Genomic DNA, 23,936 nt, shown 5'->3' on the forward strand with positions numbered 1-23,936 from the left:
GCACAACCTCACAACTACGGGGTCGGTCCATTAAATATGTAGAGGAGAGCAGACATCTGAGCAGCCTTAACCCTTTCCAATCCACTGTCTGACGTCTGAAGACATTATGACTTAAGGCTGCACAGCTCCAATGTTGGAAGACGTCCGTCGGGGTTCTCTTACTGTATATTGCAAGCCTCTCTGCTGTCAGAGACTATCCAACGTGTCACCTCATGCAGTACTGGCTTTAGCCAGCATTTAGCGCCGTTGTATAACAGCAGAAAAAGAGTAAGCCTCCTAGGAAAACCACGATACAAATTGGATTACAAAGGGTTATAAACACAGAGGCGAACAGGAGTGATAGCAAATATGAAGTCAGTGGAGGACTAGATGGGTCCTATGAATACTTTTCTGAACATTTCACAGAAGTGTGACTTGATGACTGCCCTTGCACAACAGTGGTGCCATGTATCAGACTATCTAAAGACAATTAAACCAGCAGGTCTGATTCCCGGCTCTGCATATTGAAGCATCTTATGTTGCAGAAGCTGAAGAGTGGGGGAGGGGGGTATTTGGAAGGCGCATACATGTTTACAATAGCTAGGATTGATCGTATACGGTTCCCTTTTACAATACGGAATCTGCCTGCAGAATCGGATTCTACTGTGTCAACCTGAAAAGGAAGAGAGGGTTTTTTAGTCTTTTTTAATTGTCGTCAATGGAGGAGTACACATAGAAAGTCTTGCATTTGTATCCATTATTTGTTCCGTTTTCATATGCGCATGCAGTGAAGGATACTAGAAAAACATTCACACTAGAAGATGGATTGGTAAAAATGGATGGTAATGACACCAAACTGATACAAATGGAGGCTAATACTTTCGTTTTGAACTGATACATCGGATTTAAAAAAAAAAAAGGAAACCGTAGTTCATTAGCTACTGTTTTAGATTAGCATCCGTTTTTGAATTTATTTATGTTATTATAGGTGGATCAGTTAAAAACAGAAACCCAAATACAGGAGTACAGGTCAATGTAAAATAGCTGCTCATGTAAGTGCAATTCTAAAATAAATACAAAGGGTGTGCCCATCTCGGTTAAACATGGCTGGATGGATGAAACCAGCTGAGCACAATACGCCGTTTCGGCAACCCCCATATAAGTCAATGGGAGTTACACAAAGTTTTCTGCACAAAGTGTCCCGTTTAGGCTGGGCCCCTTGACTCCACTGACCTACTAGATCATAGAATGGACTCCCATATGCTGCAGAACGACAACCTTATAATAAGGGTTTGTGGTAGGTCCCCTCCAATATCAGATTGATAAAGCTCCTTTTCACAAACTAAGTACATGAAAAAGCTTTCACAAGCTTGCTCCACACCATTATTAGTGCCCTGTACAAACCCATGAACCACACTGCTAGCAGAAAAACGTAGAGACTGAGGAGTTTATACAGAAAGTAGATTGGAAAATTGAGAAACTTCTATGTACAGCGAATATCCTTTACTTGCGAAAACTGAAATACCCTTTCAGTAAAGCACGTCTTGACAAATTTCTAACATCACAGATCATTGCACTTCCTGCATTTCTTACCGTACCTACTTCCGTTTTTATGCCCGACAGTCTATATACACAGCACTAAAGCAACCAACTTTTTCTATTCGCCTTAACGTTTTTCTACATATGTGGAGCTGAGAAAGCCACCGACAACTGCTGGTGAGTACATTTTGGCATGCATCACTATACAGAAATCAATGAATCCAGCTAGTTCACGGTAATTCTTATTGCTATGTAGTTTACTTTAGGCGACCCTTGGGGCTTGGATAAATAAAGAGGACTCTGATTGCCTGCTGCACACTGTGCACTAGTATGCATCAATAGTCTAAGGCCCTGAACGATAATTATAGTTCTGATTTCCACCATCTGCAAATGCCAGCAGAGACTCAACGAGGAATGATAATTCGTTCGTCATTCAGTTTCTGCAGGCTTAAAGCTCAAACAACGATCAACCTGTGTAAACAGGGAGTCGTTCATCTATGGGTGACTGCCTGTTCACTGTGAATGGAGGCGGGGGGGGTTTGAGCGATCTCCGGGCCGCTGTATATCCATTCATTAAGAGATCCTTGGTCCTGTGTGAAAGTACAAGAGCAATTATCGTTGGGACGACTGTCAGGCACTGAAGTACCTGATAGTGGTGCTGTGTGAAAGGACCCTAAGACACTACATGCTGCTTTGACCTGCCAGCAGTGCTCATGTGACACCACCGACTAATCAAAGCAGCTGTAGTGTCTTAGGGCTCCTTCACAGCGGCGATCGCAATACCACGAGAAAATCGCGGCAAAATCGCAATTGTGTTCACGTGATTTTTGAGCATCAGCGATGCTTTTAATTGTGAAAAATCATGCAGCACTGCCATCTGCCATAAAATCGCACAATTGTATTGCGCAATAGTGAAATAATGCTATTCATGGTTAGAACTTCATTGTGGTGTTGTTTCATATGTCTAGCTTACATTGGAATCCAGCATGTTAAAGGGGATTGTGCCACAATTAAAGATTACATTTCTCTATTCAATCAGAAAAACAAACATTCTTTCAATTGTAAACACATTAAAAAGAGACATTATTGTGATTTGATGTCATCTGGGCTGGTCGCTCATTCCTGAGTTTCCTTGATACTCACCCTTGTTCGTCCCTATGGGTTCTTCTTAGAGCCAGCATCTGAAGCTGCCAATGTGCAAAGTGGGCAGTTTCCTCGCTTACTGCCATCACCCCTCGACAGAGCGGAGGAGACCGTTCACTTACAGAAGCTGGATCAAAAAAGAGCCCATATGGGCGAACAGATGCATGTATCAAAAAAAACACTCAGCCAGAGAGCTAGCGAGGCCGCGGCTGAAGAGCTGCGCAGTCCGCCAGCCCTGCTGACAAACACAACAGGTCCATTTTAACCCTTTAGTGACAAAACCTGTTTGCGCCTTAATGACCAACTACTGGTACTGGAACTAATTGTATTTTTTTTATTGCATCATTTTTGGATAGATATAATTTATTGTATAACTTTTTTTTAATCAATTTTTATTGCATTTTTTTTTCTAGAGGCAAGATAAACACAATCTGTAATTCCGGCTTGTTTCTCATTTAACAGGGTACATCGTGCAATATCAATACTACAAGACAGTGTCTTATATTAATTTTTTCTCCAAGAAATGTCACTTTAACTGTATAGCTGCCTGGACACTATTTTAATTGACTTTTTTTTATTAACTGTAACTAGGGCTTACTTTTGGAGTAGGGCTTATATTTCAAGCATCCTCAAAAATCCTGAAAAATCATTCTGCATCCTCAAAAATCCTGAAAAATCATGCTAAGGCTTATTTCAGGGAAACAGTATATTGTGTGTGTATGTATGTACACACACACACTGTATATAATGTAACCATGCAGTGCTAGTGTTGGCCGGCAGGCGGCCTACGGGTGGGCTGCAGAAAGAATCTCCAGTAAGGAAAGGATTCTTTTAGTTACTTAAAGGGGTTGTCCCGCGCCGAAACGGGTTTTTTTTTTTTTTCAACCCCCCCCCCGGTCGGCGCGAGACAACCCCGATGCAGGGAGGTAAAGAAAGCTTACCGGAGCGCTTACCTTAATCCCCGCGCTCCGGTGACTTCAATACTTACCGCTGAAGATGGCCGCCGGGATCCTCTGTCTCCATGGACCGCAGCTCTTCTGTGCGGTCCATTGCCGATTCCAGCCTCCTGATTGGCTGGAATCGGCACGTGACGGGGCGGAGCTACACGGAGCCTGCATTCTGCACGAGCGGCTCCATAGAAGACTGCAGAAGACCCGGACTGCGCAAGCGCGGCTAATTTGGCCATCGGAGGGCGAAAATTAGTCGGCACCATGGAGACGAGGACGCCAGCAACGGAGCAGGTAAGTATAAAACTTTTTATAACTTCTGTATGGCTCATAATTAATGCACAATGTATATTACAAAGTGCATTATTATGGCCATACAGAAGTGTATAGACCCACTTGCTGCCGCGGGACAACCCCTTTAATGTGTAGACACAGGTGTTTGTCTATATGCAAGACAGAAATACCATAAGCTGCTAATCTCAGGGTCCACTTGGTCCCTGAGAAAGGTCCACGGAGAGACCTAAGAGCGAGCTCTTGCCGGCTGAACAGCTACAAACCTGATAGGGGTGGTCGCCCCCTAGCTTGACACCCTGGAAGGGTATAACGTGTTAGACTTTCATGCTATGTCTTCTAACACTAGGCCTGTGAGGTAGATAGGATTAAAGTGTTCTTTAGCTGCCAGACGGCCAGGGACTTGTATGTATTCGTGTATACTGTGATGAGTAACAGCCGTATGAAGATTGTATTACGACTGCTGTTGATTTACCACAAGAGGACAGATTGACTAAACTTCTCGCCTGGACATAGTTTACCGCAGTGCGGACATCCATCTGGTGGGGGATAGATGGTGATCCCACACATACATACATTATACATACATACACTTATGGGTTGTTAGCTCGTCGGATCACTTCTTTACTCTACCAAATGGATGTCCGCACACCAGAAGTTTACTAAATCTGTCCCGTATTGTGGTAAACCAACAGCAATCATAATGCAATCTTCCCACAGTTGTTACTATCTATATCACACACAAGATCTGCACAGAACTGTTTAAGTGGTGTAACAATGAGAAAATTTACTTCCAATGGTTGAAAGTACTAATCGGGAGGGAGGCGACTTTACGTGATGTAGGAGATATTTTTGGTAGCCATTTTGAATTTTGCCATATTGAATTAAGCTAATAAGGTATTTTTTTCCTTTAAGTGTTACTATGGTCTAAGATCAGGTCCTACTTTATGACATAATGTACATTTATACATACAGTAAAATATTTCAAAAGTTCAAAGACACTTCACAGTTTGAAAGACCCCTTACCCAGCATGTGAAAACGAGTTCTCAACAAAGGGGCATTTGGGAGATTAAAATAATCCACCAGATATCCAAAAGGGTTAAATTGCAGAAGTTATTTGCTATACATTTATTAGAGATTCAGCTAGGCTATATTAACTTGATGTTATTATGTATTTATGCTAATTACAATGTAGTGATTGGTCCCTATAGTTTTTCATTTTTTGTATCCTGAGACCAGGAGCTCGTGTGCAGCTCGAAACGTGTAAGCATTGCTCTGTGTTATGGACTTTTAACAGATGATATAATAAAGACTTTCCTTGTATTAATGCATATAACCAGGTCTGTGGAGTAGAACAGTTGGAGTCAGTTTTAAGTGAAGTTTAAAAAGAAAAAAAAGTAGCGATTCTCTCAGTCTTCAAAATGAAAGTATTAAATATATATATAATATTTTACTAGAAATTTGTTATTCGTAACTATTATACACAAGCCATTAATGGGCAAAAGTGAATTGTGGAATCGGCGCGGGTCACCCAATGCGAATGATCCGCTGTTCAATATGCCCATTGACATGCATTGGGCATCCGCAGGTAATTAAATACCTGCAGATGTAATTTTATCCCGATGTCCGGATCGTGGAAGTCAATGGAAGCCGTCCGCGTGGCGGCACAGGCGCAGCTGACACTGTGTCCGTGCCGCAGATCCACGGGAAAGCAGGACATAAGAAAAAAAGAATGCATGGCGCATGCACGCAGCAGGCCGCCGGCGTCTCGAGTGCATCCGCTGTGCAGAAGAAAAAAGATCCGGCTGCGACGGAGGAGACCCGCGTCACGTCCGGATAGGTGAGCAAATGTATTTTCTGGCCTCATGTCTGTGGGTGCGGCAGGAATCCGCTGCAGGATTATGCACTGGGAAACCATGCGTGCCCGTGGACATGAGGCCTTAGAGTTTGCGTTATCAAACGCACAGCCCTGCATATAAAGAGGTCACTTGCAAAATGATTGTTATGTATGTGTCAAAAAAAAAAAAAAAAAAACGAGTAAAAACAGCTAATGGAGTGAAATACTTGAAAGAACTCTTAATAATTTTACCCATTATTTTCAGATGGACAAAGCACCACAACGTGGGAATGGCCCTGCAGAGGACGGATCAGGCCAGTACCTCTGGCTGGCTGGCGCATTTGTTGGAGGGTTTTTAATACTTATGCTAATCCTAATAATGGGCATTATATTATGGAGGCATATTAAAAAGCAAAACATGTCAATTGACCAAAACTGGGCAGGGCCGGCCCCACTGGCAGATGGAAATATGCAAGAAGATGGAAACTGTATTAACAGCAGCATCTTCGGTAGAAGTATGTCGCTCTCACATACTACCCTAATAACTAGTGATGAACACCAGACTGCACAAGAGGTTCATGGAATGTGGGGGCCAATGCAACATGAACATAGTATGGAAAAAGAAGAAAATGAGAAAAAGTTATCTCCTCTTAACACACCAATTGTACCAGCTGCGCCAATGGAAAATGAAAGTCTTGCAACTGAGGCCAAGATATCTGCACAAAATACTGGAAACAGCTTAAGTGATGACACATTTCCACCACCTCCACCGGATCTTCAGGAATTTCCACTACCCCCAGAACCTACTGAAGAAGAGGTAAAAGACGACCACCCAGAGACCCTTCCAGAAATACAGTCACAGCCAGACAGAAACAGCAATCAAGAGCCATTTAATCTCCAAATGAGTGACATGGATGCCCCTCATATCACAAACATGGACGACCAACATCTCCCACCACCTCCGCCAGACCTTTAAGGTAAACCGGATCGCACATTTGTAACTTCACTTCATAATGTATGATGCAAAAAGAAATCCATTGATAAATAAATCAGCCCACATAAGGCTGAATGCACACGGCCGGGTTGGAGTCCGCATGCAAAATCCCGCAGTGGAATCCGACCCGGTGCCTGGCAGGTGACCCGAGTACCTGTGCGCAGTTGTCTTTTCTGTGCTGTGGATGTGACCGCTGCGGATCAGATGGCTTCCACTGACTTCAATGTGAGCCAGCCGCGCAGAAACCGTGCTTAAATAGAACATGCTAGGATCCTCCCTCCACAACCAGAAATCACAAGTGATTTCCACTCGTGGACATGGAAAAGTGATCTTTCACAGCGTGTCTATGGGCAATATTTGATGCGGAATCTGGAGGCGGATACCCGCTCCAGATTCTCCAATGCAAATATGCCTGTGTGCATTGAACCCAGCAGCCAACTAGAGCACTGATGTGTACAACATACACAAGACAGACACACTTCAGCATTTGGTTGTGTTCACACCTAGAATACTCTGCACCCTTTATCTGTTGCAGCCTGAAAACCACAGAAAACAAGAAAAAAAGGGAAGATACAAACTAATGACTTTTGAAGAGAGATGGCGGTTTCATAACTGCGCTCGGGATTCCGCTTTCCTGCTTCTGCGCCAAACAGACCTCGTTGACTAGAATGAGATCTATTCGGTTTCCGCTCAGCTGCCTAGCTTTTAGATGGAAGGAAAAGCATTTTTGCATTTGGCATTTCGAGCCAGATCTGCGGCGGAACCGCCGACCAACGCAGATGTGAAACCGGCCTAAATTCGCATGTTGTGGCTATTGTTTGTACAGCTATAAAGATGCTGTGATAATCTTATTACAATGCATTTATTCATAGAGCTCAATTACAGTTGTCAAGCCGAGGAACAGAAGGGAAGCGTTAAGAGAAGAGAAAAAGCGCAGAACACGTATCCGATCCACATTACTTTACGGCAGTTTCAAAAAGCCGCATGAAATTGAACTGAATTCTTAACAAGTCTACAGGGGGGATTTAGCAACAGCTTTTAGCAACGTATTTCCACTAAAATGAGCAAATTTTAAAGTCTCTGTGTTTCATGTAAAGTGGGGTCTCGAAAAATCAGCAGATTTACCCTAAGGTGCTACAATCATGACATATATAAATATATATACCTCCTCCTAGGTTTATTCCCATGAGGTTATAGTCTGCATCATCCAGGTTTTTCCTCTAAAGAAAAGAGCCTGAAATTACCTTTAGGGCTCTATCACATGGCTGTCTTGAAATTGGGTATACATGCATGTATTATGTATGTGTAATAAGCTGTAGCAAGCAGCCATAGACTTACATTGTGCCGCTCACACATTACCGAAATACACGCACAAGATAAATCGCATCATGTTCTATCTTAGCGCTCCTGGGATTGGTGTCCCGCAGCAAACACACAGGGTTCATTGCGTACTTGCTGCATGCTGTGCGTGCATATTTCGTGGGCAGCACATCGCAAATTACAGCCGTCTGAGCCCGGCTTCAATGGGGTTGTCCAACAAATGAAGTAATTTCTTGTTTACAGGATACCCATCTGATCAGCAACGGTTGCCTGCTGCAGCCCATAACGATCACAAGAACAGGGGTCCCGGAGGTCCAAGAACAAACAGAGAGGTAGTCACAAGTGCACATTACCTCTCCAATCATATCAATAGGGTTGTTGGAGAAATCAGATTGCTTGAACTCTTATGTGGAGCAGTCCCAAAAAGTGAATAGAGCGTTAATATGCACAGGGGATCATTGCTACATCCATTGTGAAAGCTTTGGGACCCCCAGTCTCATGAACGGTGGGGGTCCCGGTGGTTGCACCCCAACTGATCAATATTACCCCCTATCCTGTGGATAGGGAATAACTTTTATAGGACAGACCCTTTAAAGTTGAACTCCAGTTCGGTCTGTTAGGGAATGCTTACATTGTATTTCGCAAATGGACAGCTTTACGTAGGGCAAAAGCAAGAGGGAGGGGGGGGGGGGGCTTTTGGAAGTCTCAATGAACCATGATCCTCTTTCTATCAATGCTGTTGGAAGTAAATACGCAGACGTTAGTGAATAACCAGCCTTTGCACTGCCAGATAAAACTGGGCCAACAGGCTCTGTCCTATAGGAAGGCAGTAGACTAAAGCTCTAGTGATAGTCATTTCAATGTTGCTACAATTCTGTTATCGGCTTTTTCCCTCTATCCTAGTTTTCATATAGAGAGAATGCCAGGACTGAATACAGCTATTAGCCGCTGACATTTTATGAGACGTGAAGAGCTGACTGTTAGGCACTATATCATCAGATGTACTACAGGCTTGGGAGAGAAAATGGAATCTACCATCACTGGTGGTAGCACTGATGAAGATGGAGTGCTGTCCAGTGCCCAAATTGCTTAATCAATATGGTGGCCTACAATACAGACTGATGCATCACCAATTTAGTCACCTATTTTTATTGCCTAAAATATAACTTTTATGCAACAATCCCAAAACATATCTAACAATGTGAACTTCAGTACATGAAAATGACCAGTGAGAATGGGGCGTGTTAGCCAAAACTGGTAGCCTGACAGAATTGGCTTGCGACAGTGCCGGAGAAGTACTGTGTTTCCCTGAAAATACGACCCTCTATAATATAATTTTTTTGCACCAAAAGAGGTGCTAGGTCTTATTTTTGAGGGCTGTCTTGTTATACTTACGTAGCAGGCTCTGTCTGGGTCCCTTTCCCTGCTCTCTGAAACTCCGATGCACTGTGCTGCGGCATTGATTTGCCAATTCATAAATCCCGCCTCCACAACATGATAGCTGTGATTGGTTCTTCGACCGCTGCTCAGCCAATCACAGCAATCGTATTGGTTCATCTGGCGCTGCATTGATTGTTTCTCAAGTGCTGCTCAGCCAATCGTCGCCATTGCTTCTTGGAGGTGGTATTTATGAATCTCAGAACCAGGAAATGATCCTCTGTGGGCGGCGGCGAACTGCAAGAAGTGTGTTGGAGCTCCGAAGGGCAGCGGGAGGGACCTGGACCGAACCTGCTAGTTAATGTTTTGTTTTTCCTTAATGTAATGCAGCTAGGGCTTATTTTCAGGGGAATGGCTTATATTTCAAATCTCCCCGAAAATTTCAATAAATCAAGGTAGGGCTTATTTTCAGGGAAGGACTTCTTTTCGGGAAAAAACAGGTTATCTACTGTTAAAGAGGAACTACCATCTAACCCTTCCCCCCATAACACTCAGCAGCAGGCAGCCTCAGAATGTAAAAACTCGCAAGTTATCTTGAGATTGCACGTTAAAAAAGAGCTATTAAATACTTTATGAAAGCAGTAATTGATAAATAACATTAATCAATGTTTTGTCAATCAATTACTGCTCTAAGAGCCAAATAGCACTCTTAATCAGAACAAGACATCTCGCGTCCCAAGATTATCTAGGGGCTCATTCACACAGGCGCACGAGGACAATGCTGCCAGTCTCGCAGCGTTCACTGTGCATGCCTGAGATGACATCATGGAGAAACGCAGTGCAACTTTTTTTTAAAATCTGTATTAAACCCTGCTCTCTCACAGGCATTGCGAGGGGGCAGTGTTTCAATATACAGCCTTCAAGGGCGCCGCATGAAATGTAGAGAAATAGAGCATGCTGCGATTTATTTTTCCTGTGTTTTATACGGATGTCCCCTCGCAGCTCCAATGCAGGTGTGAATGGTAGAATGAAAGTCCATAGACTTGCACTGCCTCCATTCACCTCGTGTTACATGTGCATAATACGCAGTGAGTTTATGCCTTTGTGAATGAGCCCTAATGCCACGGGAAAGAGCGATTTGCCATGCATTTCTAGTATAAACATTAAAGCGCATTTAGTAATAAAGAATAATAGTCATTTTTTATTGCGCCACAATTCTGCAGCACTTTACAAATCAGAGGGAGTATTTAGCTTCCATATAATTAACAGTGGAAGGAATAACTAAAGCTATTTCTGAGCAGCACAAAGTTACTGATCCTGTCCAAAGTGTGAGAATTCCAGCATGCATCTCCCCCTCCCAATGACTGCTAACAATTAGGCATCACCCTGCCTGCTGGATTGGCTAGGACATACTCCCAATAAATTTGAGTCAGCACTAGCTCCAGCTCTGCAGTCCTGCGAATAGCTGATCAGATGTATGCAGAGCTCCAGCGCACAGTAGCACAATGCAGCTGAAAGGCACAAGCAGCAAGCAACTATAGGGGGACAGCTGGAACAATGCCTGCCAGTTCATAACTGTCTACATTAACTATGTATTGATTCTGGATGGGAATACCAAGTGGTAAGTCTTCTTTATGACTACAATGTTAAAGGTCATAGAACGTACTGTGCATGCAAGCAATTACTGTATCATTGCTGCAGTAACATTAAGCAAGTGTGCTTCGGGACATTAACATCCCAGAGCAAAATGTAATATATATGTTAATACACATGCTAGTACCTATAATAATGCAAACATTAAAGATTAGTAAATAGCATTTTAATGAAAGCATGCTAAATAGAACATTTCTCTTAAACCTAGTATTTAATGCAATGTTTGCAGTGCCAATGATAAAAGGTTGCTTTTAATTACAGGCAAAGATGGGATATCAAACACCACCCTCTCGAGGACTTCTAATTATATTGTGTTCGGTACCTAATATTTTCTGCCTCTGCCCCTTTAAGTGCTCATGCTCTATAAAGGACAGAGATGTGGACTGTTCTGGCAGAAGCCTGACTGCATTGCCATACGGACTGCAAGACAACATCACGCAGCTAAATGTGTCTTACAACTACTTGTCCAATTTAGACCACCAATTGTCTCGATTCACCAATTTAAGAGTACTTGACCTCTCGCACAACTTGCTCAAGAGCCTACCTTCTCACCTGCCAAGATCCCTATGGGAAGTGTACGCGGCACATAACAATATAACCATGCTCCATAAGCTGGACACGGCTTACCAGTGGAATATGAAGGTGCTAGACATCTCCAGGAACAGCCTGCAGAGGACAGTCTTCATTAACAATACTCTGATCAGCCTGCAGCTACTGAACCTCAGTCATAACCAACTCTGGACTGTTCCGACCAACATGCCAAGCAATGTGTTAACAATTGATTTATCCCATAACTCTATAACTCAAATCCTACCCAGAACCCTGGTGAGAATGCCTAAACTACAAACCCTATACCTGCACAATAACAGATTTACCTATATACCCAACCATGCTTTTGACCAAATGGTCCATTTAAAAAAGATCACTCTGCACAATAATCCATGGTCCTGCAAGGACACCCAAAACATGGACTACCTGATCAAGTGGGTGACTGCGAGGAAAAATGACAATCCTTGTGCCAATGACACCACGGAAGAGATTACGGATCTCCTTTTAACCCCATATGAAGCAACTAGTAAGGCAACTACTGATGACATTCCAGCACTTCCTACAACTCATTCTCATTTTCTAGAGGTTCAAGAAGTAAAACTGCACAAAATAGTACAATTCTCAGAGGTTCTACCTACAACCCCACTCATCACCACCGAGGACCTTTTGCTTGCAAGCACAGAAGATTCGCAGTTCACAGATGAAGGCTCTGCAGATGGGATGATCCATTTAGATTTCAACAACTTCGGAAAAGAAATCGATAATTTCATAAGCTCCAATGAAGTAGAGGAAATTGAACTGTACAGCCCCACCATGATTGTGGGCACCGATCAGGTCATATCAGACGTGAACAGTGATAATGATGTACCAGACAATGGTCCAGAGGTAGCCAAGCCAAGCACAACTGTATCGGTGGAGATACACAGTACAACTGTAAAACTCAATTATGTACCTTCGTCTGCGGCACGGAAAGCTGCAGCCCTTACAATCCCCTTTTTATTCGTCCCTCTAACGCTTAGGATTGTATAAAGGCATGCGTGTAACAGGGCAAGGTAAGCATTATGCTGATTTTTAACATGAGCCTGGCACAAATTTTAGCAATGTAGTATCCAACTCTTTCAAAGATGTCAAATTTGTAATACCAGCTTAGCTTGAATACTGAATGAGAATGAATGTCAATGCACCAAATCTCTGAACGCTGCTGCTGTTATGCATCTCTTATACAATAAATGCTCAAGACCCATTTTATAAAATTGCAGTTGAATGTTTCCACTTAATTGTTTGTTTTTTTTCTTCTCCATCATACTTGTAAAATAATATAACTATTTAGAATAAAATTTATGTACATTACAGGCATAGATTTCGACAATTATCAGTATCTTTCCAATTTCAATGTCAATGTTGTGTAACAGAACAAAAACTGAAAGTGAGGATGAGATTTCACCACCACACAATTAAAGAAAGATAGACCAAATTACCTGTGGCCAAGCACTTTTCTAGTCACGGACACAACATAGAACATATGAAGGTTACTATATTAAAAGGCAACTTCAAAACTTATCATAGAAGAATTTGGGAGTATAAATTTATAACCATCTTTGACACTCTCAAGAGAGGCATAAACATCTCAAGTGGGTTCATGCATTAGTGGAAAATATGAGAAATCTGGAGCAGAGATAACACGCTGGCCTGGTGACCCCCTAACACCAATTTAGAGACCATAAAACTTTCACATCATTATCAGTGGACTATTTACTCCTCTACTCATCCTAGTCTGGTATTTTTTTAAGTGAAAATTAATCACACCATTTCTGTGTCCTTTTATATGTAAGGATTGTAATAATGTATATTTCTCTGGATCTATTCCATTTAGCCTGAGGAAGAACCCCGAGAGGTTCAAAAGCTTGCTAAAACATCAAATATGTTTGTTAGTCATTAAAAGGTATCATTTCTACAAGATCACTTGGTTTCTCTTATTGAGAACAATCACATTTTTCAAATTTCTATAAAGAATGACATTTTAGACCCGAGGTTCTCAACCACTGGTACATGCAATGTCTCAAGGGGGAACTCACACTTAACAGCTGCAGCAATGTGCATAATTATAGCCCTTGGGATATTTTGACGTCATTTACGTAGGGGGTTTAGAAACAATGAAAAACTTTGGGAGGTGCCGTGACAGACTCCGCTGCGATATTCCGCTGGCGGAGTCCATCATGGCCGTGGGCATGGGCCCTTAGGCTGCATTCTCACATGGCAGAATCGCTATAGTCATTCTGCAGCAGAATACCAGCAGCAATTTCGCAAGAATTGCATGGTGGCCAGAAACGCACCTAAATGGCGTGGATTTGGACGCATTTTCACTTGCAGAATTCAACCCTTATATTTTAAGGGTTGAATACCACAGCACAATTCTGCAGCATAAATAGACGACATGCTGTGGATTCAGAATCTGCAGCCTTTTACAGAACTATCTGCACAGTAGCAAGGTGGAACTATAGTCACTATGGAAATAATATACATCACCTCTTTAATGGGACAAGCCTGCAGTAGTCTGAGAGGATGCTATAAAAGATGCAGCATTCTGAGTACAAAGAGGATTGTGCTGAGGTGTAAGCACTAAAAAGGCTGCAGACCGCACAATACCCCTATGGCTCCTTTAATCAGCTGATCAGAAGAGGTCCAAGAGCGGACCCCGACACTCAGACATTGATAGTCTATCCTGATGATAGGCCATCATCTTTTAAAGCCTGGGTAACCCTTTAATTTTGATGCTACTTATGGTACCTTTATTAGAAACTTTGCTGCAAGAAACAGTAAGGAGGAATAAAATATAAATTTACACAACACATATAGACAACAACGTTTCCAATTAGAAAGCCCAAAAAACCACATTGTAACCAATTTCCTTGTAGGCAATAAGGTCCTGCATGGTGCACAGCTTCATCATATCAATAAAGTATGGAAGCAAGTCTATTCTGCTGTATACATAGTGTTTTTTCCACAAATATTTTACTTACCGCCTTGCAATGTAGTAGAAAACCGGATTTCCAGCCTTTGAGGTCCCTGCTTGGTAAAATATGTTTAGAGTTTTTAATGCTTTAAATTCTTCTTTTTCGTGTACCTGATGCCTATAGAACAGAAAAATATTTATATATACACACACATTAAATGCAACCAATTTAAAGGAAAGCTGTCAGGTAAGTTTATGGGCTTACAGGACAGAGGTGGCTGAGGTTGGGGGGGGTCTTCTCTATACTTACTGGCCTCCCTATTCCCTTGCAGTCCGCCCTGGAAGCCAGCGCTTGGTCTGTGCATTGGACTGATCTCTACATTCAGTGTGTGTGCAAAAACATAGTGAACCGTGTGAGTGCACTGAATGCAGAGATAAGTCTGATGCGTAGACCAAGCAGTTGCTTCCAAAGCAGACTGCGAGGTGAACACGGAGGTCGGCAAATATATATTTAAAAAAACACCACACCTCTGACCTCAACAGCCCCTGTCCTATGAACCCAAAAGCTAATGACCCTTTTACACACTACGATTATCATTCAAAAGCCATCTTTCACTTTTCTGCCGAACGATGATTTTATGTTCGGCATAAAATCCATCGTTTGGCAGAAGAGCTGATAGCAGGGACTTCACTTTGTCTCAGCTGTCAGCCCCGCGGCAGAACAAAGAGACCGTGTTCAGAGAACAGACCACCTGCTGTTCTCTGAATATAGCCCACACGAATGGCTCACACGCATTAATAGGTTACAAATTGGCATTAGTACCAATTAGAGGTTTATGCAAAAATGATCACTCGAATGCCATCTTTTGAGAGATCATCTGTGTGTAAAAGGGCCTTTAGTTTATTATGCTCATATGACCTGACAGTTTGCTTCTAAACAACAAAGTTAATCATATGAATGATGATGGAACATATCCGGTACCTGGTCATAAATTCTTCAAACTTAGAACTTGTGAGATTCAAACTTGACCAATGTGTGTCAGCAACGGGTTTGTGTTCTGGGGGTCCAAGATAAGCAAGCAGAGTTGCCATTTTGTCAAATGGTCGCCTACCAACAGCTTTATGATCCCTTTAAACATAAAAATTAAGAACATGTACATGGTACAGACCAAGATACAGTTGTAACACAATGTACCAGTGCCAAACACAGTCTTGATCAGACATGGCTAAGCTCCCACTACTTTGTGCTAGGTACATGCGAAAAAAATATGAGATTGTACCGGTTACTGGAGAGGTACTGTCCAATCTTCTCTTGATTGTTCCAGAGTAACCGATGTAAGGCAAGAACATTCCCATCCGTAATGAAGGAGAGGCTGTGATTAACAGTATCACTGGGAGGGCAATTATTCGCAATATCAAAGAAAAACCTATTTAAAAGGAAAGAAAGTGAAGTCTTCTTGGAATTTGTCATTAAAGGGGTTGTAATAAAATCTTAAATGATTCAAGACTGCAGTGTAGGAATCTGTCTCCTCCTGAAATAGGATGTCCTCCTAAGGGCTGTTTGAAAGCCCTTTTACATGGGCCAACAGTCTTTCAAACGACTGCACGAGCGCTGATGTCACCGGTAAGGTCGTCAGCACTCGTGCAGAGCATTCAAACTGAAAGACTTGCCGCTAGCTTCTCACTCAGCACTTCAGATCCTATGGGAAGCGCTGAGCGGGGAGTGTTTACATGGAACGACAAGCCAGTGCGCTAACAAGGTTTTTTAAGCGGACAATCGTTACATGTAAATGGGCCTTTACACAGAGGTTTTTGTGGCCGTTTCATGCGTTTAATGTTTTTAGAGCCAAAGCCAGAAGTGTATTAGCAAGGAATGGAAAATATAAAGGAAGGACCTCTACTTCTCTTCCCTGCTGGATCTACTTCTGGCTTGTGCTGAAAAATTGCATCAAAACCCACCAAAAGACTGCCCCAAAAACCTATATATGAAACAAGTATAGGTATGTCAACATGCAGCAAATTTCCCATAGCAGAAAATTAACAAAAATCCCATTAGAATCCACATGCAAAAAGCGGATTTCGATGTGGATTTTAGCCTTGCATTTGCAGCACAAATTGACATACTGTGGATTTAATCTTTTCTCCTTAAGGAGAGTACCTAGACGGTGAGTGAGGAGACTCAAATGGCCATGCATGCTCCTCTGGGTAATATGCAAATAAGGGAGATGGAATAAAACCTCCACAGTGCCACCTATTGGAAGGCAGCATTCCTTCAAGCCAAAGTCAGACTTTTTATACAAGCCTGGTTACAATGACCAGGAATTAAAAGCAAAGCTAGACTCCATTTTTAATTGCTTTTAATTCCCGGACATTGTTACAAGGCTTACAAGGCTTGTATAAAGAGTCTGACTTTAGCTTGAAGGAATGCTGCCTTCCAATAGGTGGCACTGTGGAGGTATTATTCCATCTCCCTTATTTGTGGATTTAACATCCGCACCACAGATTAATTTATTTTCTCATTCTTGCTACTGGGACCATAAGATACTACAGTTTCTGCAGCCCATTTCACGCGGAAAATCTGCAGCATTTCTGCTACATGTGAATGCAATCTAAAGGAGGTTTTACTGGTGAGCTTCACCCTACATTGAGCTGATCACCAGAGATCGGGCTGCTGGGACACCCAGCAAACATTTTATCACTGGGAGACACTGCAAGCACTTACACATTTCTACAGGGAAAATGTGGCATCACAAGACATCAACTGAATTCAATGGACCTCCTAATAGGTAACATGGCCAAAGGTTGTCAAACGAAAAAAGACTTTAACCCCTGCAGCTCCTTAGCTTATATTAAAGGGGGTGTCTGACACTTAATATATATTTCAGCCCCTTCACTCCAAACTATATTTTAGCAATACACCTACCAGTAATACCACGGCATGCAACCCGTGACGTCACCGGTTCTCTGGCCTTGTGACATCTCTTTAACAAATCACATAGGCTTCTGATGTAGAAGCCCTGGCTCATGTATGGGACATCACTGATGACATCTCGTTTTGGGGCCTCCTATTAGCTGCAGTGGTCATGAGGGTAAACAACCACGCAAAAGCTGCAGACGAAGTCAACAGACCGACCAGAGGACTGGAGCAGCAGTGTGTTAGAGAAAGGTGAGCTTTTTTTTATTAACATATTTATATTTTACCTCCTCCACTGCTACCAATATACATATCAGAGGATTCCTTTAAGTATATTGTATAGGTATAAGTATGGACAGATTTGGTGCCCATACACACTGATTAGTTTTTTGTTGTTTATTTATAATTTCACAGAATTGCACCAAAAAAACTCTATACTTTCCCAAAAGTGCAGCAAAATCAAATCGTATGCGAACACAGCCGAACACACCTACATGAGCCATACTTTACAAATCAAACAATATTTGGTAAAAATGACCAAATCTAATCTAACTGGAAGTCCCATTGAAGTGAATGGAGCAGTGGTGTACGTGCACAACCACCGCTGTCATACACTTCAGAGATGAGTCATGATTGGACTCTGTCAAACAAAACCTGTCATGTGACAACTAGAGATGAGCGAACGCGTTCGTCCGAGCTTGATATTCGTGCGAATATTAGGGTGTTCGGGATGTTCGTTATTCGTGACGAACACCATGCGGTGTTCTGGTTACTTTCACTTCCTTCCCTGAGACGTTAGCGCGCTTTTCTGGCCAATTGAAAGACAGGGAAGGCATTACAACTTCCCCCTGCAACGTTTAAGCCCTATACCACCCCCCTGCTGTGAGTGGCTGGCGAGATCAGGTGTTCGCCTAATATAAAAGTCGGCCCCTCCCGCGGCTCGCCTCAGATGCGGTGTGAGTTAGATGAGGGACAGTGCTGTTTATACCGGAGCTGCTGTAGGGAAAGAATTGGTAGTTAGTGTAGGCTTCAAGACCCCCCAAAGGTCCTTATTAGGGCCACTGATAGCTGTGTGTTGGCTGCTGTTAGCAGTGGGATTTTTTTTTTTTTCTCAAAATCGCCTCTGCAGACCGTTGCACCTGGCATTAGGGACAGAAGTGCTGCATAGGCAGGGAGAGTGTTAGGAGTGAGTGTAGCCTTCAAGAACCTCAACGGTCCTTTCTAGGGCCATATTTATCCGTGTGCAGTACTGTCCAGGCTGCTGTTGGCTGTGCTGCATTTTTTTTGGGCTTCTCAAAATCGCCTCTGCAGAGCATTGCACCCTCCATTGATACTGCAGGGAAAGAATTGTATAGGCAGGGCCACAACACAGTTATTATTCATAGAATATACGCAGTGCTGCCTGTTGGTGGGAAAAAACTGAAAACAAATCTATTTGTCCAGCCTGTGTCCGTCCTTACGCCTGTGTAGACGTGTGAGCTGCGTGAAAAACATTGCTAAATCATACGCAGCCAGCTACGCTTTACTGCTGGGTTCGCCATTTGCTTTCCTTAATTGGGAAAAAAAAATACCTGCTCTCCAAGAGTTATAATAACTCTGCTACCCTCACGTTCTGTGACACATAAGCAGGGACACAGCGCAGTTATTAAACTTCGCAGGTTCATTGAATATACGCAGTGCTGCCTGTTGGTGGGAAAAAACTGAAAACAAATCTATTTGTCCAGCCTGTGTCCGTCCTTACGCCTGTGTAGACGTGTGAGCTGCGTGAAAAACATTGCTAAATCATACGCAGCCAGCTACGCTTTACTGCTGGGTTCGCCATTTGCTTTCCTTAATTGGGAAAAAAAAATACCTGCTCTCCAAGAGTTATAATAACTCTGCTACCCTCACGTTCTGTGACACATAAGCAGGGACACAGCGCAGTTATTAAACTTCGCAGGTTCATTGAATATACGCAGTGCTGCCTGTTGGTGGGAAAAAACTGAAAACAAATCTATTTGTCCAGCCTGTGTCCGTCCTTACGCCTGTGTAGACGTGTGAGCTGCGTGAAAAACATTGCTAAATCATACGCAGCCAGCTACGCTTTACTGCTGGGTTCGCCATTTGCTTTCCTTAATTGGGAAAAAAAAATACCTGCTCTCCAAGAGTTATAATAACTCTGCTACCCTCACGTTCTGTGACACATAAGCAGGGACACAGCGCAGTTATTAAACTTCGCAGGTTCATTGAATATACGCAGTGCTGCCTGTTGGTGGGAAAAAACTGAAAACAAATCTATTTGTCCAGCCTGTGTCCGTCCTTACGCCTGTGTAGACGTGTGAGCTGCGTGAAAAACATTGCTAAATCATACGCAGCCAGCTACGCTTTACTGCTGGGTTCGCCATTTGCTTTCCTTAATTGGGAAAAAAAAATACCTGCTCTCCAAGAGTTATAATAACTCTGCTACCCTCACGTTCTGTGACACATAAGCAGGGACACAGCGCAGTTATTAAACTTCGCAGGTTCATTGAATATACGCAGTGCTGCCTGTTGGTGGGAAAAAACTGAAAACAAATCTATTTGTCCAGCCTGTGTCCGTCCTTACGCCTGTGTAGACGTGTGAGCTGCGTGAAAAACATTGCTAAATCATACGCACCCAGCTACGCTTTACTGCTGGGTTCGCCATTTGCTTTCCTTAATTGGGAAAAAAAATACCTGCTCTCCAAGAGTTATAATAACTCTGCTACCCTCACGTTCTGTGACACATAAGCAGGGACACAGCACAGTTATTAAACTTAGATAATTCATTCACTAGAGGCAGTGGGGCCTTTCGTTTTCCAAAAAGGGCAAAAATTATATTTGGCCTGCAGTCTTGCGCCAATTTATTTCCTGCCTGGGAAATCTAATCACTGGTAATACAGCATGCTGAGGGGTAGGGGTAAGCCTAGAGGACGTGGACGTGGACGTGGCCGAGGACGCGGAGGGCCAAGTGAGGGTGTGGGCACAGGCCAAGCTCCTGATCCAGGTGTGTCGCAGCTGTCTGCTGCGCGATTAGGAGAGAGGCACGTTTCTGGCGTCCCCACATTCATCGCCCAATTAATGGGTCCACGCGGGAGACGGTTATTAGAAAATGAGCAGTGTGAGCAGGTCCTGTCCTGGATGGCAGAAAGTGCTTCGAGCAACCTATCGTCTACCCGCAGTTCTGCGCCGTCCACTGCTGCCAATCCGAATCCTCTGTCTGCTGCTCCTCCTTCCTCCCAGCCTCCTCAGTCCACTACAATGACACCTGCTCAGGAGCGGGAACACTCCCAGGAACTGTTCTCGGGCCCCTGCTTAGATTGGGCAGCAGCGGTTCCTCTCCCACCAGAGGAGTTTATCGTCACTGATGCCCAACCATTCGAAAGTTCCCGGGGTCCGGGGGAAGAGGCTGGGGACTTCCGCCAACTGTCTCAACAACTTTCTGTGGGTGAGGAGGACGATGACGATCAGACACAGTTGTCTTGCAGTGAGGTAGTAGTAAGGGCAGTAAGTCCCAGGGAGCAGCGCACAGAGGATTCGGAGGAAGAGCAGCAGGACGATGAGGTGACTGACCCCACCTGGTGTGCAACGCTTACTCAGGAGGACAGGTCTTCAGAGGGGGAGTCAAGGGCATCAGCAGGGCAGGTTGCAAGAGGCAGTGCGGTGGCCAGGGGTAGAGGCAGGGCCAGACCGAATAATCCACCAAGTGTTTCCCAAAGCGCCCCCTCGCGCCATGCCACCCTGCGGAGGCCGAGGTGCTCTAAGGTCTGGCAGTTTTTCACAGAGACGCCTGACGACCGACGAACAGTGGTGTGCAACCTTTGTCGCGCAAAGCTCAGCCGGGGAGCCAACACCAACAGCCTCACCACCACCACCATGCGCAGACATATGATGGCCAAGCACCCCGCAAGGTGGGACGAAGGCCGTTCACCGCCTCCGGTTTGCACCCCTGCCTCTCCCCCTGTGCCCCAACCTGCCACTGAGATGCAACCCCCCTCTCAGGACACAGGCACTACCGCCTCATGGCCTGCACCCACACCCTCATCTCCGCTGTCCTCGGCCCCATCCAGCAGTGTAGTTCAGCGCACCGTTCAGCCGTCGCTTGCGCAAGTGTTCGAGCGCAAGCGCAAGTACGCCGCCACGCACCCGCACGCTCAAACGTTAACCGTCCGCATCGCAAAATTCATCAGCCTTGAGATGCTGCCATATAGGGTTGTGGAAACGGAGTCCTTCAAAAGTATCATGGAGGCGGCGGCCCCGCGCTACTCAGTTCCCAGTCGCCACTACTTTTCCCGATGTGCCGTCCCAGCCCTGCACGACCACGTCTCCCGCAACATTGTGCGCGCCCTCACCAACGCGGTTACTGCCACGGTCCACTTAACTACGGACACGTGGACAAGCACAGGCGGGCAGGGCCACTACATCTCCCTGACGGCACATTGGGTGAATTTAGTGGAGGCTGGGACAGAGTCAGAGCCTGGGACCGCTCACGTCCTACCCACCCCCAGAATTGCGGGCCCCAGCTCGGTGCTGGTATCTGCGGAGGTGTATGCTTCCTCCACTAAAGCACCCTCCTCCTCCTCCTCCTCCTCTGTCTCACAATCTAGATGTGTTAGCAGCAGCATGTCGCCAGCAGTCGGTGTCGCGCGGTGTGGCAGCACAGCGGTGGGCAAGCGTCAGCAGGCCGTGCTGAAACTACTCAGCTTAGGCGATAAGAGGCACACGGCCCACGAACTGCTGCAGGGTCTGACACAGCAGACCGACCGCTGGCTTGCGCCGCTGAGCCTCCAACCGGGCATGGTCGTGTGTGACAACGGCCGTAACCTGGTGGCGGCTCTGCAGCTCGGCAGCCTCACGCACGTGCCATGCCTGGCCCACGTCTTTAATTTGGTGGTTCAGCGGTTTCTGAAAAGCTACCCACGCTTGTCAGACCTGCTCGTAAAGGCGCGCCGGCTCTGCGCACATTTCCGCAAGTCCCACACGGACGCTGCCACCCTGCGCACCCTGCAACATCACTTTAAGCTGCCAGTGCACCGACTGCTGTGCGACGTGCCCACACGGTGGAACTCTACGCTCCACATGTTGGCCAGGCTCTATGAACAACGGAGAGCTATAGTCGAATACCAACTCCAACATGGGCGGCGCAGTGGGAGTCAGCCTCCTCAATTCCTTTCAGAAGAGTGGGCCTGGTTGGCAGACATCTGCCATGTCCTTGGTAATTTTGAGGAGTCTACCCAGGTGGTGAGCGGCGATGCTACAATCATTAGCGTCACCATTCCTCTGCTATGCATCTTGAGAAATTCCCTGCAAACCATAAAGGCAGCTGCTTTGCGCTCGGAAACGGGGGCGGGGGAAGACAGTATGCCGCTGGATAGTCAGGGCACCCTCCTGTCTATTTATCAGCGCGTACAGGAGGAGGAGGAGGAGGAGCATGAGGAGGAGGGGGAAGAGACAGCTTGGGCCGCTGCTGACGGTACACCGGCTGATTGCCTGTCATCCTTTCAGCGTGTATGGCCTGAGGAGGAGGAGGAGGAGGAGGAGGAGGAGGATCCTGAAAGTGATCTTCCTAGTGAAGACAGCCATGTGTTGCGTACAGGTACCCTGGCACACATGGCTGACTTCATGTTAGGATGCCTTTCTCGTGACCCTCGCGTTGCACGCATTCTGGCCACTACGGATTACTGGGTGTACACACTGCTCGATCCACGGTATAAGGAGAACCTGCCCACTCTGATTCCCGAAGAGGAAAGGGGTTCGAGAGTGTTGCTATACCACAGGACCCTTGCGGACAAGCTGATGGTAAAATTCCCAGCCGACAGCGCTAGTGGCAGAAGGCGCAGTTCCGAGGGCCATGTTGCAGGGGATGTGCGTAGATCGAGCAGCATGTACATCCCAGGCAGTGCAACAGTCTTTAAGGGCCTGGCCAGCTTTATGGCTCCCCACCAAGACTGTGTCACCGCTCCCCAGTCACGGCTGAGTCGGCGGGAGCACTGCAAAAGGATGGTGAGGGAGTACGTAGCGGATCGCACGACCATCCTTGGTGACGCCTCTGCCCCCTACAACTACTGGGTGTCGAAGCTGGACACGTGGCCTGAACTAGCCCTGTATGCCCTTGAGGTGCTTGCTTGTCCTGCGGCTAGCGTGTTGTCGGAGAGGGTGTTTAGTGCGGCTGGGGGAATCATCACAGATAAGCGTAGCCGCTTGTCAACCGACAGTGCCGACAGGCTAACACTCATCAAGATGAACAAAGGCTGGATTTCCCCAGACTTCTGTTCTCCACCAGCAGACAGCAGCGATACGTAAGCAATACGTAGGCTGCACCCGCGGATGGAAGCTACGTTCTCTCTCACCATCCAAAACGGGGACATTTCTGCTTCATCAATCTGTGTCTAATATTCCTCCTCCTCCTCCTCCTGCTCCTCCTCCTGAAACCTCACGTAAT

The 23,936-nt window shown here is 45.1% G+C and overlaps 2 protein-coding genes across 5 annotated transcripts in view; one reads left to right on the forward strand and one right to left on the reverse strand.

The window, feature by feature from the left end:
• Positions 1 to 23,936, reverse strand: part of NF1 (neurofibromin 1) — a 206,496-nt gene that overhangs the window by 68,202 nt on the left and 114,358 nt on the right. For all 3 annotated transcript variants that reach the window (XM_066578842.1, XM_066578839.1, XM_066578844.1), the window contains exons 33-35: positions 15,864 to 16,010; positions 15,566 to 15,712; positions 14,651 to 14,761 (exon numbers count right to left, since the gene is read on the reverse strand). In XM_066578842.1, the coding sequence (XP_066434939.1) occupies positions 14,651 to 14,761; positions 15,566 to 15,712; positions 15,864 to 16,010 (405 nt within the window). The remainder of the gene's footprint in view (positions 1 to 14,650; positions 14,762 to 15,565; positions 15,713 to 15,863; positions 16,011 to 23,936) is intronic.
• On the forward strand, positions 1,596 to 12,883 carry OMG (oligodendrocyte myelin glycoprotein). Of its 2 annotated transcripts, XM_066578828.1 has the most exons (3): positions 1,596 to 1,695; positions 6,003 to 6,714; positions 11,343 to 12,883. In XM_066578828.1, the coding sequence occupies exons 2-3, from the start codon at positions 6,652 to 6,654 to the stop codon at positions 12,657 to 12,659; spliced, it is 1,380 nt and encodes a 459-aa protein (XP_066434925.1). In that variant the 5' UTR covers positions 1,596 to 1,695; positions 6,003 to 6,651; the 3' UTR covers positions 12,660 to 12,883. The 2 variants fall into 2 exon arrangements, with proteins under 2 accessions (XP_066434925.1, XP_066434930.1); XM_066578833.1 differs by lacking the exons at positions 1,596 to 1,695; positions 6,003 to 6,714 and adding an exon at positions 10,319 to 11,049.

Source organism: Eleutherodactylus coqui, chromosome 1 (genome assembly GCF_035609145.1).
Source record: "Eleutherodactylus coqui strain aEleCoq1 chromosome 1, aEleCoq1.hap1, whole genome shotgun sequence".
Taxonomy (NCBI): Eukaryota; Metazoa; Chordata; class Amphibia; order Anura; family Eleutherodactylidae; genus Eleutherodactylus; species Eleutherodactylus coqui.

Coding starts and splice junctions, on each gene's coding strand:
- OMG (XM_066578828.1), top strand. CDS start 6,652: ATGCCCCTCATATCACAAACATGGACGACCAACATCTCCCACCACCTC. Junction 6,715..11,342: donor ACCTCCGCCAGACCTTTAAG/GTAAACCGGATC, acceptor TTTTAATTACAG/GCAAAGATGGGATATCAAAC.